Below are 14525 nucleotides of genomic sequence, written 5' to 3'. Positions count from 1 at the left end.
CCAAAACACAATGAAGTAATGTGACACACTGCCAGCTAATCTAACAGATGACGTAACAGAATGCAGAGTACAAGAAACCTTAAGAAATCCAGTGGATTTCTCCCTAGCTCCATAATCAAGCAAGAATATGTTAGACTTGCTAACAGAGGCAATGAAAAGAGATTTATATTGATAAAAGGTATTCCTGTGTTATCACTGTCCTTGCACAACTCTAGGGATTGCACACTGAACCTGATATCTCACTATTTACTGGTCTGGATGTTGTTTTTTGGAAAATATTTGCTGTTGACTGCCTCACCTCATGCAGACCTTGGCCACACTGCAGTTTAATTTAAAAAGTCAACCCTCCCCGTCTCATTCCAGTAAATGAAACTGCTTTTTTGTAAGGAAATCGAAGAGTACACAACGTCCTTCTCCTAACACTCTATACCTTTGACAACACCCAGGTATGTTTGGCATTCCCTGCAGCAGGGTCAGGTCTAGCCATGGGAAATATTTGCCTTGCTAAAAACATCTTTGATTATTTTTGTTTGCTGATGAGAAGTAGAGTACATAAAAGCAACTGCTGGTAAAAGATAGTAAGCAATCAAGGCCATTTGAAATTAATTTCTTCACTGCTGTATGCTTTCTGAGTGCCAGGCACCAGTTGGCAGTGTGGAAGGAGGTTGGATGTCTCATTGGTGGTTAGAGAGAAGAGCAGCTTGTATGGTGGGGTTGATTGCAGCACTGGTTGTGGGGAACCGTTGATGGCAATTGAAATGGGAAGGGTTGGCATTGCCATGGGCATCTTTGTGTAATGAATCAAAGCCACAGGGATAAGACATTATGCTGAGATGCAGGAGTGACTGGCAGTAGCAGTGGCTATGCCACCTCCGCCAACTTCACACAACCCACAGTATCCATGTACCTCCTTACTCTAGATTTCTCTCCCTAGCAGGGAGCTAGTTCCAATAGTAGGGTCATCTCCTTTCCCATGGTTTAGTTTCTGGGTCCTGCAGTTCTCTCAGGCCAGGGGAGAAGGGAAGAGTCCCTTAGCTGGCTGCTCAGGTTGTCTGTTTATGGCCAACCACTTGGTGTTTTGGCTCATAGGGAGAGAAGGCAGAGCCTGGGGAAAGGTTCTGGGGAGAGACACTAAAGAGATGAGTGAATGATTGAATTTTCAGTTTGAGGGTCAAACCAAAACTGTTTTTTTTTTTACCAGAATGAAAAGAAAAGGGAAAAATAGTTTTGGGTGAAACAAAACACTTAGTTTGACCAAAATAATTTTCCCTTTCTCCCCCTTTTCTAAATGAAGCATTGTTCTGAAACAAAAAGTCTAAATGTTTCATTTTGGAATGACAGGAATGAAATGTTTTGGTGAATTTATTATTTGCTGAAAAAAATTGCCCAGTTCTAATCCAAACACACAAACACAGGCCTAGTTTGCATTAGAAAAGTTTAACTGAATAGACTGCAATAAAATTGATCTAGTTAATTGAAAATTGATCAGTGCAACCCTTGGGATGCGACTCAAATGCTTCTAGAGTTCTCCATTTCAACAGTGACTTATTAAAAGGTTGTAACAGCAGATCCTAGGGTATGTCTACACTATGAAATTAGGTAGAATTTATAGAAGTCGGTTCTTTAGAAATCATTTTTATACAGTCAATTGTGTGTGCGTCCCCACAAAAAGTGCTCTAAGTGCATTAAGTCAACATATTGTGTCCACAGTACCGAGGCTAGCGTCGACTTCCTGAGCATTGCACTGTGGGTAGCTATCCCACAGTTCCTGCAGTCTCCGCCGCCCATTGGAATTCTGGGTTGAGATCCCAGTGCCCAATGGGGCAAAAGCAGTGTCACGGGTGATTCTGGGTACATGTCATCAGGCCCCCATTCCCTCCCTCCCTCCGTTAAAGCAACGGCAGACAATCGTTTTGAGCCTTTTTTCCTGGGTTACCTGAGCAGATGCCATACCACGGCAAGCATGGAGTCCACACAGCTGACTGTCATCATATGTCTCCTGGGTGCTGGCACACATGGGACTGCATTGCTACACAGCAGCAGTTCATTGCCTTTTGGCGGCAGACGGTGCATTACGACTGGTAGCCATTGTCATCGTACTCCTGGGTGTTCTTTTAACTGATCTTGGTGAGGTCAGTCAGGGGGTGCCTGGGCGGACATGGGAGTCACTCAGCCAGGTCATTCCCATCTTCTGCCAAGCACCCAGGAGATGATGATGGCTAGCAGCCAAACTGCACCGTCTGCTGCCAGCCTAAAGATGTGAAAGATAGATGGAGTGGATCAAAACAAGAAATAGACCCAATTTGTTTTGTATTCATTTGCTTCCTCCCTCCCTTCCTCCCTCCCTCCCTCCGTGAAATCAACAGTCTGCTAAACGCAGGGGTTTGAGTTCAATCCTTGAGGGGGCCGTTCTGTGTAGCAGTCATTTGTGTTTCTCTTTGATGCAAAGCCACCCCCTTTGTGGATTTTAATCCTTGTAAGCCATGTCGTCAGTTGCCCCTCCCTCCGTCAGAGCAGATTATCATTTCATGGCTTTTTTCAGCCCAGATGCCATAGCACTGGGATCATGGAGCCCGCTCAGATCACTGTGGCAATTATGAGCACTGTAAACACCACACACATTATCCTGGAGTATATGCAGAACCAGAACCTGCCAAAGCAAAGCCAGGCAAGGAGGCGACGGCAGCGCGGTGACAAGAGTGATGAGGACAGAGAAATGGACATAGACTTCTCACAAAGTACAGACCACAGCAGTGCGCACATAATGGTGTTAATGGGGCAGGTTCATGCTGTGGAACGCCAATTCTGGGCCCAGGAAACAAGCACAGACTGGTGGGACTGCATAGTGTTGCAGGTCTGGGATGATTCTCAGTGGCTGCGAAACTTTTGCATGTGTAAGGGCACTTTCATGGAACTTTGTGACTTGATTTCCCCTGCCCTGAAGTGTCAGAATACCAAGATGAGAGCAGCCCTCACAGTTGAGAAGTGAGTGGCGATAGCCCCGTGGAAGCTTGCAATGCCAGACAGCTACTGGTCAGTTGCGCATCAATTTGGAGTGGGCAACTCTCCTATGGGGGCTGCTGTGATCCAAATAGCCAACGCAATCAAAGAGCTGCTGATATCAAGGGTAGTGACTCTGGGAAATGTGCAGGTCACAGTGGATGGCTTTGCTGAAATGGAATTCCCTAACTGTGGTGGGGCGATAGACAGAACCCATATCCCTATCTTGGCACCAGAGCACCAAGCCAGCGAGTACATAAACCGGAAGGGGTACTTTTCAATGGTGCTGCAAGCACTGGTGGATCACAAGGGATGTTTCACCAACATCAACGTGAGATGGCCGGGAAAGGTATATGATGCTCGTGGCTTCAGGAACTCTAGTCTGTTTCAAAAGCTGCAGGAAGGGACTTTCTTCCCAAACCAGAAAATAACCACTGAGGATGTCGAAATGCCTATAGTTATCCCTGGGGACCCAGACTTCCCCTTAATGCCATGGCTCATGAAGACATACACAGGCAGCCTGGACAGCAGTCAGGAGCTGTTCAACTATAGGCTGAGCAAGTGCAGAATGGTGGTAGAATGTGCCTTTGGATGTTTAAAAGCTCAGTGGCACAGTTTACTGACTCAGATAGACCTCAGCGAAACCAGTATTCCCATTGTTACTGCTTGCTGTGCGCTCCACAATATCTGTGAAAGTAAGGGGGAGACATTTATGGTGTTGTGGGAGGTTGACGCAAATCGCCTGGCCACTGATTATGCGCAGCCAGACACCAGGGAGGTTGGAAGAGTACAGGAGGGCCCGGTGTGGAACAGAGAAGCTTTGAAAACCAGTTTCATGACTGGCCAGGCTATGGTGTGAAAATTCTGTTTGTTTCTCCTTGATGAAAGTGCCCCCCCCGGCTTTGGTTCACTCTACTTCCCTGTAAGCTAGCCACCCTCCTCTCCCCACTTCGATCACCGCTTGCAGAGGCAATAAAGTCACTGTTGCTTCATATTCATGCATTCTTTATTAATTCATCACAGAAACAAGGGTGTAACTGCCAAGGTAGCCTGAGAAGGGTGGGGGAGGAGGGAAGCACCGGGTGGGGTGGGGTAGGAGGGAAGGAAAACATCACACTGCACTTTAAAACTTAAAAACTTTAAAACTTATTGAAGGCCAGCCTTCTGTTGCTTGGGTAATCCTCTGGGGGTGGAGTGGCTGGATGGCCGGAGACCCCGCCACCGCGTTCTTGGGTGTCTGGGTGAGGAGGCAATGGAACTTGGGGAGAAGGGCAGTTGCTTACACAGGGGCTGTAGCAGCGGTCTGTGCTCCTTCTGCCTTTCCTGCAGCTCAATTGTACACTGGAACACATGAGTTTGATCTTCCAGCAGCCTGAGCATCGACTCTTGCCTTCTGTTAGCAAGCTGATGCCACCTATCATCTTCAGCCCACCACTTACTCTCTTCAGCCCATCACCTCTCCTTGCGTTCATATTGTGCTTTCCTGCATTCTGACATTGTCTGCCTCCATGCATTCTGCAGTGCTCTGTCAGTGTGGAAGGACAGCAGGAGCTCAGAGAACATTTCATCCCGAGTGCAATTTTTTCACTTTCTAATCTTCACTAGCCTCTGTGAAGGAGAAACATTTGCAGCTGATGGAGGAAAAGGGAGAGTGGTAGTTAAAAACACACATTGTAGAGAACAATGGGTACACTCTTTCACGTTAAACCTTGCTGTTCACATTACACAGCACATGTGCTTTCGTTACAAGGTCGCATTTTGCCTCTTGTGTTGAGAGCCTGCCGGTTTGGTGTGAGAGATCACTCCTCCCCCCACTGCAAGGCTGACAGCAGGGAACATTTCTGTTCAGCCACAGCCAAGCAGGAACGGGCACCTCTGAATGTCCCTTAATAAAAGCAGCCTATTTCAACCATGAATGATATCACTCTCCTGAGGATAACACAGCGAGATAAAGAACGGATGTTGTTTTAATGCCAGCGAACACCGGCACCATACACTGCTATGCTTTGGTATGCAATGATTCCCGACTACGTGCTACTGGCCTGGCAGGGTAAAGTGTCCTACCATCATGGACGGAATAAGGCCACCCTCCCCAGAAACCTTTTGCAAAGGCTTTGGGAGTACATCCAGGAGAGTTTTGTGGATATGTCCCTGGAGGATTTCCACTCCATCCCCATACACATTAACAGACTTTTCCAGTAGCTGTACTGGCCGTGAATGCCTGGGCAAATTAATCATTAAACATGCATGCTTTTAAACCATGTGTAATATTTCCAAAGGTACACTCACCAGAGGTCCCTTCTCTGCCTTCAGGGTCCAGGAACATGCCTCGGGTGGGTTCGGGGGTTACTGGCTCCAGGTCCAGGGTGAAAAACATATCTTGGCTGTTGGGGAAACCGGTTTCTCCACTTCCTTGCTGTGAGCGATCTTCAGTCTCTTCATCATCATCTTCCTCATCCCCCAAACCTGCTTCCGTGTTGAGTGATTCTCCATTGATGGAGTCAAAGCACAGGCTTGGGTAGCGGTGGCTGCACCCCCTAGCATGGCATGCAGCTCATCACAGAAGCGGCATGTTTGGTGCTCTGATCCGGAGCGGCCGTTTGCCTGTCTGGTTTTTTGGTAGGCTTGCCTTAGCACCTTAATTTTCATGCAGCACTGCTTTGCGCCCCTATTATGGCCTCTGTCCTTCATCCCCTTTGAGACTTTTTCTAATGTTTTGGCATTTCATTTACTGGACTGGAGTTCAGCTAGCAGATTCATCTCCCCATACGGCGATCAGATCCTGTACCTCCCCTTCGGTCCATGGTGGCGCTCTTTTGGGATCCTGGGACTCCATCATGGTCACCTCTGCTGATGAGATCTGCACTCACCTGCACCTTGCCACGCTGGCCAAACAGGAAATGAGATTCAAAAGTTCATGGGGCTTTTCCTGTCTACCTGGCCAGTCCATCTGAGTTGAGAGCGCTGTCCAGAGCGGTCACAATGTAGCACTCTGGGATAGCTCCCGGAGGCCAACACCATCGAATTGCATCCACACTACCCCAAATTCAACCTGATAAGGCTGATTTCAGTGCTAATCCCCTCATCAGAGGTGGAGTAAAGAATAAATTTAAAGAGCCTTTAAATGGAAAAAAAGGTCTTCATCGTGTGGACAGGTTCAGGCTTAAATCAAGGTAACGCTGCTAAATTCGACCTAAAATTGTTGTGTAGACCTGGCCTAAGTGTTTCCACTCTTTCATTCAGAAATGACAAAGCTCATCTAGCACATTTGTAAAGTGTGTGCACAAACCATTCATAATTTTCAGGCAGTAATTTAATTTAATTAATTTAATTTAATACTGGCAGATCTATCCTTGTTCCAATGCTCTCACTTTCTTCCACACAAGACTGTACTGCTTACTCTCCACCACTAAATCCCTTTGGCCTACTTATGCCTCGTGAACTTTTATCCCATTTCAGCTCAGTAGGTTCCACTTTTTCCAGTGGGACTTTGTATCTCCATCAACCCTTTCAATGTAAGGTGCTAAATGAAAAGAAAGACAAAAATAGAGCAAGTGAGTAACCTAATTTTCCAGTCGTGTCAGCATTTGCAATTGCTGTCATAACTGCAAATTGGCACAGACTATAACACTATATACTGAACTCTGGGGGAAATTCAGATCCCAGTGCTAAACCAAAATTCATGGCTTGATCCAATTACCCTAATGGACTCAAATTGGAATACCAGCTCTGAATGCCTGCAAATGGGGCTTAGAAGTTTGAATGTGGACTTGGCATGTTTCTTAATCAAAATATGAACAAATGCATTTCACTAAAATTCCAGAATTGCTTCCAAATGTGTACACATGTGGGTCAACTACCTAGCAGCATAGCTCCAATGATTTTTTTTAGTTGATCAATCATTGATTTCAATGGCACTATCCTTATTTATAGCAGCTGGGCATCTGACACAAAACATTTTTGTAAAGTCTATTCCTGGGCAATATACACATGGATGTGTGACTAATTTGGCAAATCCATATTCATGCACATCACTCTAATTGTGTAAGTGATCCCACTGACTTCAAACTCCTTCCTTTTGACCTCAGTGGGACTACTCACAAGACAAAGGAGTACTCCCTTCAATAAACGTTTGCAGGATCAAGCTCTGCATTTCTGGAGTCTGATAATTCCACATGGCTGTCAGGAAGGAAGTGCCTTATTGAAATGACTTCGGAGTTATTCAGTGGAATTCAGCTCACAGAGCAGATGGAATTAAAAGGTTCTTTTAACTTTCTATATGTGCAACACAACAGTTGTGCTTGCATGGATAGGTTAGAAACACAGGGAAAGGTTTATAGGTGAAAGTAACAATTGCTGCACATGTGCTGAAAATCATGTAACCTCTGAATGCTATTGCAAAGGGTAGAAGAGATTGGTTTCTCACTAAACAATGTTCTCTTGAGTGCTAGGTATTGTGATCCTTTACTATCACAATTTTAACTATTTTATGTGATTTCAGTGTGCCCTGAACTCATTGGAATGGGGATAACTCTTCTGTTCAAACTGCTGCCCTGATGCTAACAAGGGGTCACATGATTGTAACATGTGTAACCCCCACTTGGGGGTGGGAGACACAAAAGACTAACCCATTCTCCCCACATCCTCTGCTGGAGCAATAGTGACATTTCTACAGGGTGGGATATGGATGAGCAGTCCACTTGACCAATGACAAGCCAGGGTTGCACAGCTCCAGCAAGATAACTGGCAAAGAGATAGCCTGATTTTACACACAGAAAGCGTTTAGAATTTGGAAGCTGGGAGAGAGAAAGCACAGGTGGGGAGGCCCTGATAAACTCCTACTCCTCCTCAAAGAGGTTGATGTTTCTCAAATACTCTGGCTATAGGGATCAGGTGACTTCAGCACCCCTGTGACTAGCATTCAGAGCGAGAGAGCGAGAGATCATGGTATCAGGCCTGGCACTGGCCACCAAGACCCAGCCAAAACCCCAGGATGATTCCAAATAGGGAGCCGAGGTGGAGGCAGAAGAAGACTCTGCCCCATCCAGGGGTGAAGATAAAGTAAGGTAACTTTTGTTTATGTCAGCCAACACCACACCATTGCAACATTCCAATCTGAGACACGCATCCCAGGCTGAACCATCCATGTTGTGAGTGTGCTGTGGGGGAGCTGGGGTTGGAGGAAATTCAGACTGATAGGATGTGGGGAAATGGCTTATTTATAAATGTTGAATAGTTATTAATTAACCTTAACCCGTTTCTCTTGTTTTCATTTTTTTTCATTCAGTTTGCATCTAGTGCTTTCCATGTGTTCTACAATTGTCTGCCTTCAGACATAATCTACAGCCTTGCTGCATACAGTACAGAACAGCACATGACCATCAGTGTGAAATTTGTCCTTGTCAAACTCAGTGACATGGCTTTTAGGGGTGATTTTTAAAGTTTTCGGCATCTGTTTATAACTTTAATTACTCATGCCTGGAGACTGAAGTAAAATTTGAGATGCATTAATACATGAACCCCTATATGCCACTGAATAACCTCCATATGCCGGAAGCAGTTTATTGGAGTATATTTAGCTATGTAAATTTAAAATGCCTTCAAAAATCAACCACAAGAGGGGGAGGATGCACGCACTGAATAAGGGATGCGGGTACTTTCAGTAAAAATGTAGTTAATGTATGTTTTTATTTTTTCACAAAACGTAAAAACTAAAGATTCTCTGTAAAAACATAAATTCCATTTCTTCTGCAGCAAACAGCTTTCTAGGATCCCTGACTATTATTGCTTTCTCAAGGGCAGCATCCCTGTATATCTGACATGGTGAAGCATCACTGACAGTGGAGGCACAAGGCACCAAGAAAAAAAATCCAGGACCCGACCTGCATGATGAGATGGGAGAAGTTGCTACAAATATTAGTGATATCAAGCCCCAGGGAGAGAAAAGGGAGGAGGTTTAAGCCACACCTCAGAGAGTAGTTATGGATGGAAGCAATCAAACACAATCAGTTCACAACCTATTACTCAGACTGTTAGCAATCAGTTCAGTGCCACCTAGAGGGGCAAAGCTGAAATGCAAGATGAGAAGCACTTGGCTTTCTGACTGGAGCAAAGGAAGCGGCCTACAGCCAGTTCGTTATGATAACAAGAATCCCCAGCAGAGGCGTAGCGAGCGCCCTCTGTACCCTCCGACCGGAGGGGGCCCCGCAAGGAAGGGGGCCTCTAAAAGTGGCAAAAAAAAATGTAAGGTATAACTAGGTAAGTGACATTTATTGACGCTATTGCACAATCCATGTCAGCTTTACTGACAAAACCGTGAAGTCATTATGATACATCATAATGCTACTGGCTACATCAGTTGTCTGTCGGTCAGTTTTGAATTTTAGTTGGACCCATTCAAAGAATGTGTATTTGCGTTCATAATGGCAATCGGCAGATAAATGTTATTAATTTAGTTGTTTAGTTTTTTATCGTTTCTGCATTGTAAGGGTCCCGGACCTATGTTCGGAGGGGGTCACGTTCTTTGTTGCTATGGCCCTGATCCCTAGTAACCCTACGGATGGACAAACTAAGTGTTCTCATGCTGAGAAGGCTTGAGGAGCTGTAAGCAGGGAGCCACACTGCCCAGATACAGCACTCAGAAGTGCAGGCTGCCACCCAGGGAGGTAATAGCACTGGAAGGATCACCACCCTGGGGACAGTGATTTAGGAGGTAGTGAGTGTTGCACCTGTGAGCACTGCACCCACAGATTTTAGTGCCAAAGCTAGTTTTTCCTAGCACAGAAAGATTTGAAGCCAGGGAATGTTCCTCTTTCATCCATGACTGACAAGCTGGGACCAGCTTGTAGGATAACTTGTGGAGAAGCATGGCTCACCCTACTGGATGGCAGCCACTGTAAGAGATTGAGGATATTTTCAGAGAAGTTGCTCATGCTTTTGAATTATGAGGCTTTTGAAAGTTGGATTGACCAGGCCACTGAGGTGGTCCCAGAGTAGCAATGCAGAAAAGAGAGGGAAAGAGGATAGCAAAAGGCCCTAGGGTCTGCAGAACCAGCAACTCTGGTGCCAAGTACATTACCTAGTTGCCTTAGACAGCACATATGGAACCATAGAGTAGTGAAGACCTGTACTGCTGGTTCAGAGATCTTAAGAAGAAAAAAGGCCTGAGTTCCTGATGAGATTTCAGCAGTTATTCATGAGAGTAACTCTGAAGAAGGGTATCCAGCTGAGAGGGTTAACCAAGCCCAAATTACCCAGATGTCCAGGGACCCTCTCTTTTCTGACATCATATTCCTCAACCTACGCGTGAAGAGGTTGGAAGACCCACCCGCCTTCCTGGCCCTATTTAAGGAAGTCAGAGAAGAAGAAAATAGAGAGACAGTGAAGAAGGACCCTGTATTGCAGGCCAAAGCAGTAGCTCCCAAAAATCCAGGAGAAGGCGTTAGCCCTAAAGAAAAGGAAGGTAGCCCTCCCTCATAGCCTACTTCAACGCTTGCAAATCATGTAGCTATGCCCCAGAAAGGCAGAGAAGATCACCTCCTATGGGGGGCAACAATCCTCTGATGTATTTGAAATGTGGGGAAACTGGGCATAACATTAGAAGATGTCCTCAACTCAGGAACACAAGAGACTTCATTTGAAAGCTCCTGCAATGTAGAATGAATCGAGGAAACACCAGAGGAGACCAATGAAGGAATGTACTGCGTACTGACTGAAGAACTACTCCTGCAAGTTTAATCTATCTGAAGCAATGACTACCCCAGAAAAGCAGCTGCCTAAAGACCTGGTAGGACCTGCCTCAGAAATTACAGTGAAGGTGGAAGGATATATCTTAGACAGTGTACTCTAAGTCAGGGGTTGGCAACCTTTCAGAAATGGTGTGCCGAGTCTTCATTTATTTACTCTGATTTAAGGTTTCGCGTGCCAGTAATACATTTTAACGTTTTTAGGTCTCTTTCTATAAGTCTATAATATATAATTAAACTATTGTTGTATGTAAAGTAAATCAGGTTTATAAAATGTTTAAGAAGCTTCATTTAAAATTAAATTAAAATGCAGAGCACCCGTGCCATAGGTTGCCTACCCCTGCTCTAAGTAATCATCATATGCAGCTCCCTATCCGACAAGTTACTGATGTGGTACAGGTACATGCTTAGCCTAAAAGCTCAGGATAGACTATATGCTCTATATAACTGTTCATCTCTTTCTTTTAATTTGAAATGTTTAGATTTTTAAAAAAATCTTTCTACTAAGTATAATTGTGACAAATGCAGCTTCATCTGTCAAGAATTTCTATTTTATATAGAGGGAACTATAGGGAAACATAGATGTTATCTCTAAGTTTAGGATTCCGTGAGATACTGACTCTGACTTCAGACTAACCACATTAGCCAGAAAAGACATTCATGGAGTCTTAATTTGGCCTGAGACGTCATGAGCTATTTATACCTATTAAGTCAGCTGAATTCTAGGTGCATCTTTTTCTATTGCAACATAAATTTGAGAAGCATGGTCCTCTTCAAATGTGCAAAAGCAGAATTTGATGTACAGTTGGGTGTTGGGGCAGCAGAAGGCAATCCAGTCTGTCTGTACTGGGAAAAGGAAGAGTCTTATGAAAATATGAAAGGGAATATCTCAGACAGGACAGAGGTTATTGGGGCTCAACTACTACAGTAATGGGTTCATTTAAGCACCTTTCTCCTTTCATATCATTAATTTTGTTTTGAGAAGAATTTCTTTGTTTTTAATGAAATGGATTTTAATGAAGATCGTTGTGATCTGAGACTGTTTGGGGAAATTCATCAGTCTGTCACCTAATTCCATGTAAACCTTTCACACCTGAAAATACAGTGCTTACAATAGTTCACCGGCAAAAAAATCAAGCAACGAACAACAGTAAAAAAATGCGGTGGCTTATATTCCTCTCAGGTCACTAAACATTTCAACAAACAGATCCGTGTTTTAACACAAATATATTCTGAAATAATTCCAAGTAGAGAAGCACAGAATACTTCTTAAAGTCAAATATAAGCTCTTTGGGGGTATGTCTTCCTTGTGTTTGTACAGCTTCTTGCACAATTGAACTCTAACCTAGAATGGAGTGTCTCTGGAGTACAGCAATAGAAAAATAAATAATAAATGTTAACCAAGCAAGAGAATGCACTGCCAAGCATGTTCGTTAGCCATACAGGTGACCTCTTGTGGCCAATCAGAACAATGTCAAATCTGTCTTGTATTTCCTAGGAGACTAATCCATCAATGTATCCTTCTGCATGCGGTTGCATCTACTTATTTGGATATCAGACTCAGTACATGAAGGAAAACTACTTTCTATTGAACTAACATTGTTTAGCACAACAAGCAGAATCTGGTGATTTTGTTTTAAACTTTGATATCCTATATTCCTGAAAAGCCACTTTAAAAATGATAAATATTTGATTCTAACATACTACATCATGTGTCACTGCCATCGAGTGAAGCAAAGGCAATATGACAGGTAGTTTAAAATTCACACACTATTAGCCGTTTCTCTCCACAGGATTTGTCATTCCACTTTCCGCTTGAATAGACTTCTACACAGTCCTCAATACCTCTGTCATTATTTGGTTCCCTTGTTTGCCAGTTGGAATACACAATGTTTTCTCCATTTAGATACTTGAAACGACCCTCTGTCTGAATATCATTTATCCCAAGAAACACTGATTTGTTGTACAAAACAACTATCTGCTGGATGGCAGCATTCTCGGCAGCATTCCGAGGAGAAGCAAGCTGGCCTCCAGCTTGGGAACACCTTTGTTTCAGATTGTCAAAGTTGCCTTCATAGCCACTGGTCATGAATATCTTTTCACCAACAATTCTGCCATTCGGGAACATTATAACTAGAAAACAAAGAGATATCTCCACATTAGACCTCTAGCTAAATATGATTTTGTGAAGTCAACAGATTTATGGAGCCAGGTTGCAGAAATCAGTTAAAGTCAATTCGGTGGAGTTATATCACTTAGCAGCAGCTGAACCATACTAAAGTATGGTGATCCTTATTGCTACATGCTAAATTACAGACTAAACCCCCTTTCATCCCAACCCCAATTCCACAGATTTTGTCCCTAAGGTCCCGATCCTAGAACCACTGAAATATTCAAAGAGAGGCATTTTCTGTGAGAGGCTGAAGATTTTGGAATTCACTCCTCACCTCTTGGCTTGAATTAGCTTCTATCTGTTCTGATCTTTAGAGCTTGCTGCAAATCCCAATCTCTTTTTCCAGCACAGCTCACTGTGTATTATAACCAGAACACCTCCACCCACCCATCTCTCCCTGACATTCTCCCACTTAGTATCTGATTAACATCTGAATATTTCAGCATCCTACCCTGATGTCTTTATGTTTCCAACATTGGAAATACTAAAATGTGACAATGAAAAATTATTCTCACAGTATTTCCAGACAGGACAAAAATTTGACCTGGTTTACTAGCACCAGCATGGCTCAAAGCCTGCTCTGGTGAGATTTCCAATCCAGCTTTTGCAGACTTGAGATGTTTGGCTACACATTCAGGTTTTAAGTGTTTATCCAAATTGAACTCTGAACCTTTGGAGGTTTCCTCATCACTATCCTGGGATGTGTTTATTACAAGATATATTAAGAGCATCTGTTAAATACGCTGGCTATATTTTTAACTAGTCACATCTAGCTAGGAGCTCATCCTACATTAAAAGACCATACAAAAAAGTAAGTCAGCATGATAAGTGCAGTTCTTAGAGTCAATGCATACAAATTGGGGAGCATATTGCTGTCTCAGTAGCTCTTCAGAAGACAGGAAGAAAGCATTGAAAACTTTTAAAGCCTGTAATTTAGCATCTTCTTGCAGAGCTGAAAGTACATAGACATCTGGGCTAGCGGTGCTTTGTGAGGGTTTGTATGCACTTGAAGATGCACAGTCTTAGGCAGCAATCTAAATCAAGCCTAAGGCACCAGTCTAAATCAAGCCTAAGGCGCATATTAGAATATCAGATTGCTATAATTTGCCTTGGAAAGTGTGCTGACATTCAGCTTTCATTTATTAAATGTAACATCTTGATTGCTCTTGCTGCTAGAATGGCATTATCACAAATTAATATCACTTCAGGACAGTACCACATGATGCCAAACTCCCCTTCCACCATGACAACCCACAAACTTTGCATTCATTGGTGAAAGGACTGAAAATGCACAGGTAACAAAGAAGTCCTAATGCCATAATGCATTGATTTAATTTTCCAGACAAATGTTATCTCACAGCTCTTTTAATAATCTCCCCACACCCCTGTGAATCCCAGAGGACAGCTTTTTTGTTTATTTCTCAAATATTTTTTGCTGGGTAGGCCAGATGTTAGTACCGACGTTATCTTGTGGACACTGATTCTCCCATTTGTAATGGCTCACACCTCCTCCCTGCCATTATCAGTCACATGGGCCTCCTCTGCTCCTATGTGACTGCATAAAATCCCTGCATCAGTTACAGCAATTGTTAACATTAGGCAAGTGT

The 14525-nt window shown here is 43.7% G+C and overlaps 1 protein-coding gene and 1 long non-coding RNA gene across 6 annotated transcripts in view; one reads left to right on the top strand and one right to left on the bottom strand.

The window, feature by feature from the left end:
• LOC127054470 (uncharacterized) overlaps window positions 1-14525 on the top strand; it is an 82588-nt gene that overhangs the window by 35787 nt on the left and 32276 nt on the right. The gene's annotated exons all lie outside the window — the stretch shown is intronic.
• The window catches only part of LOC127054460 (pulmonary surfactant-associated protein D-like), a 66743-nt gene that overhangs the window by 38873 nt on the left and 13345 nt on the right, over window positions 1-14525 (bottom strand). For 2 of the 5 annotated variants that reach the window (XM_050960670.1, XM_050960668.1), the window contains exon 8: window positions 10876-12878. The exons of 2 other annotated variants lie outside the window; for them this stretch is intronic. In XM_050960670.1, coding sequence (XP_050816627.1) covers window positions 12502-12878 — 377 coding nt within the window. In that variant the 3' untranslated portion in view covers window positions 10876-12501. Of the gene's footprint in view, window positions 1-10875; window positions 12879-14525 lie in introns of those variants that run through there. One more of the 5 variants, XM_050960672.1, reaches the window with a different exon arrangement.

This window comes from Gopherus flavomarginatus, chromosome 6 (genome assembly GCF_025201925.1).
Source record: "Gopherus flavomarginatus isolate rGopFla2 chromosome 6, rGopFla2.mat.asm, whole genome shotgun sequence".
In the NCBI taxonomy this organism is placed as follows: Eukaryota; Metazoa; Chordata; order Testudines; family Testudinidae; genus Gopherus; species Gopherus flavomarginatus.
This window is presented reverse-complemented; position numbering and strand designations above follow the sequence as displayed.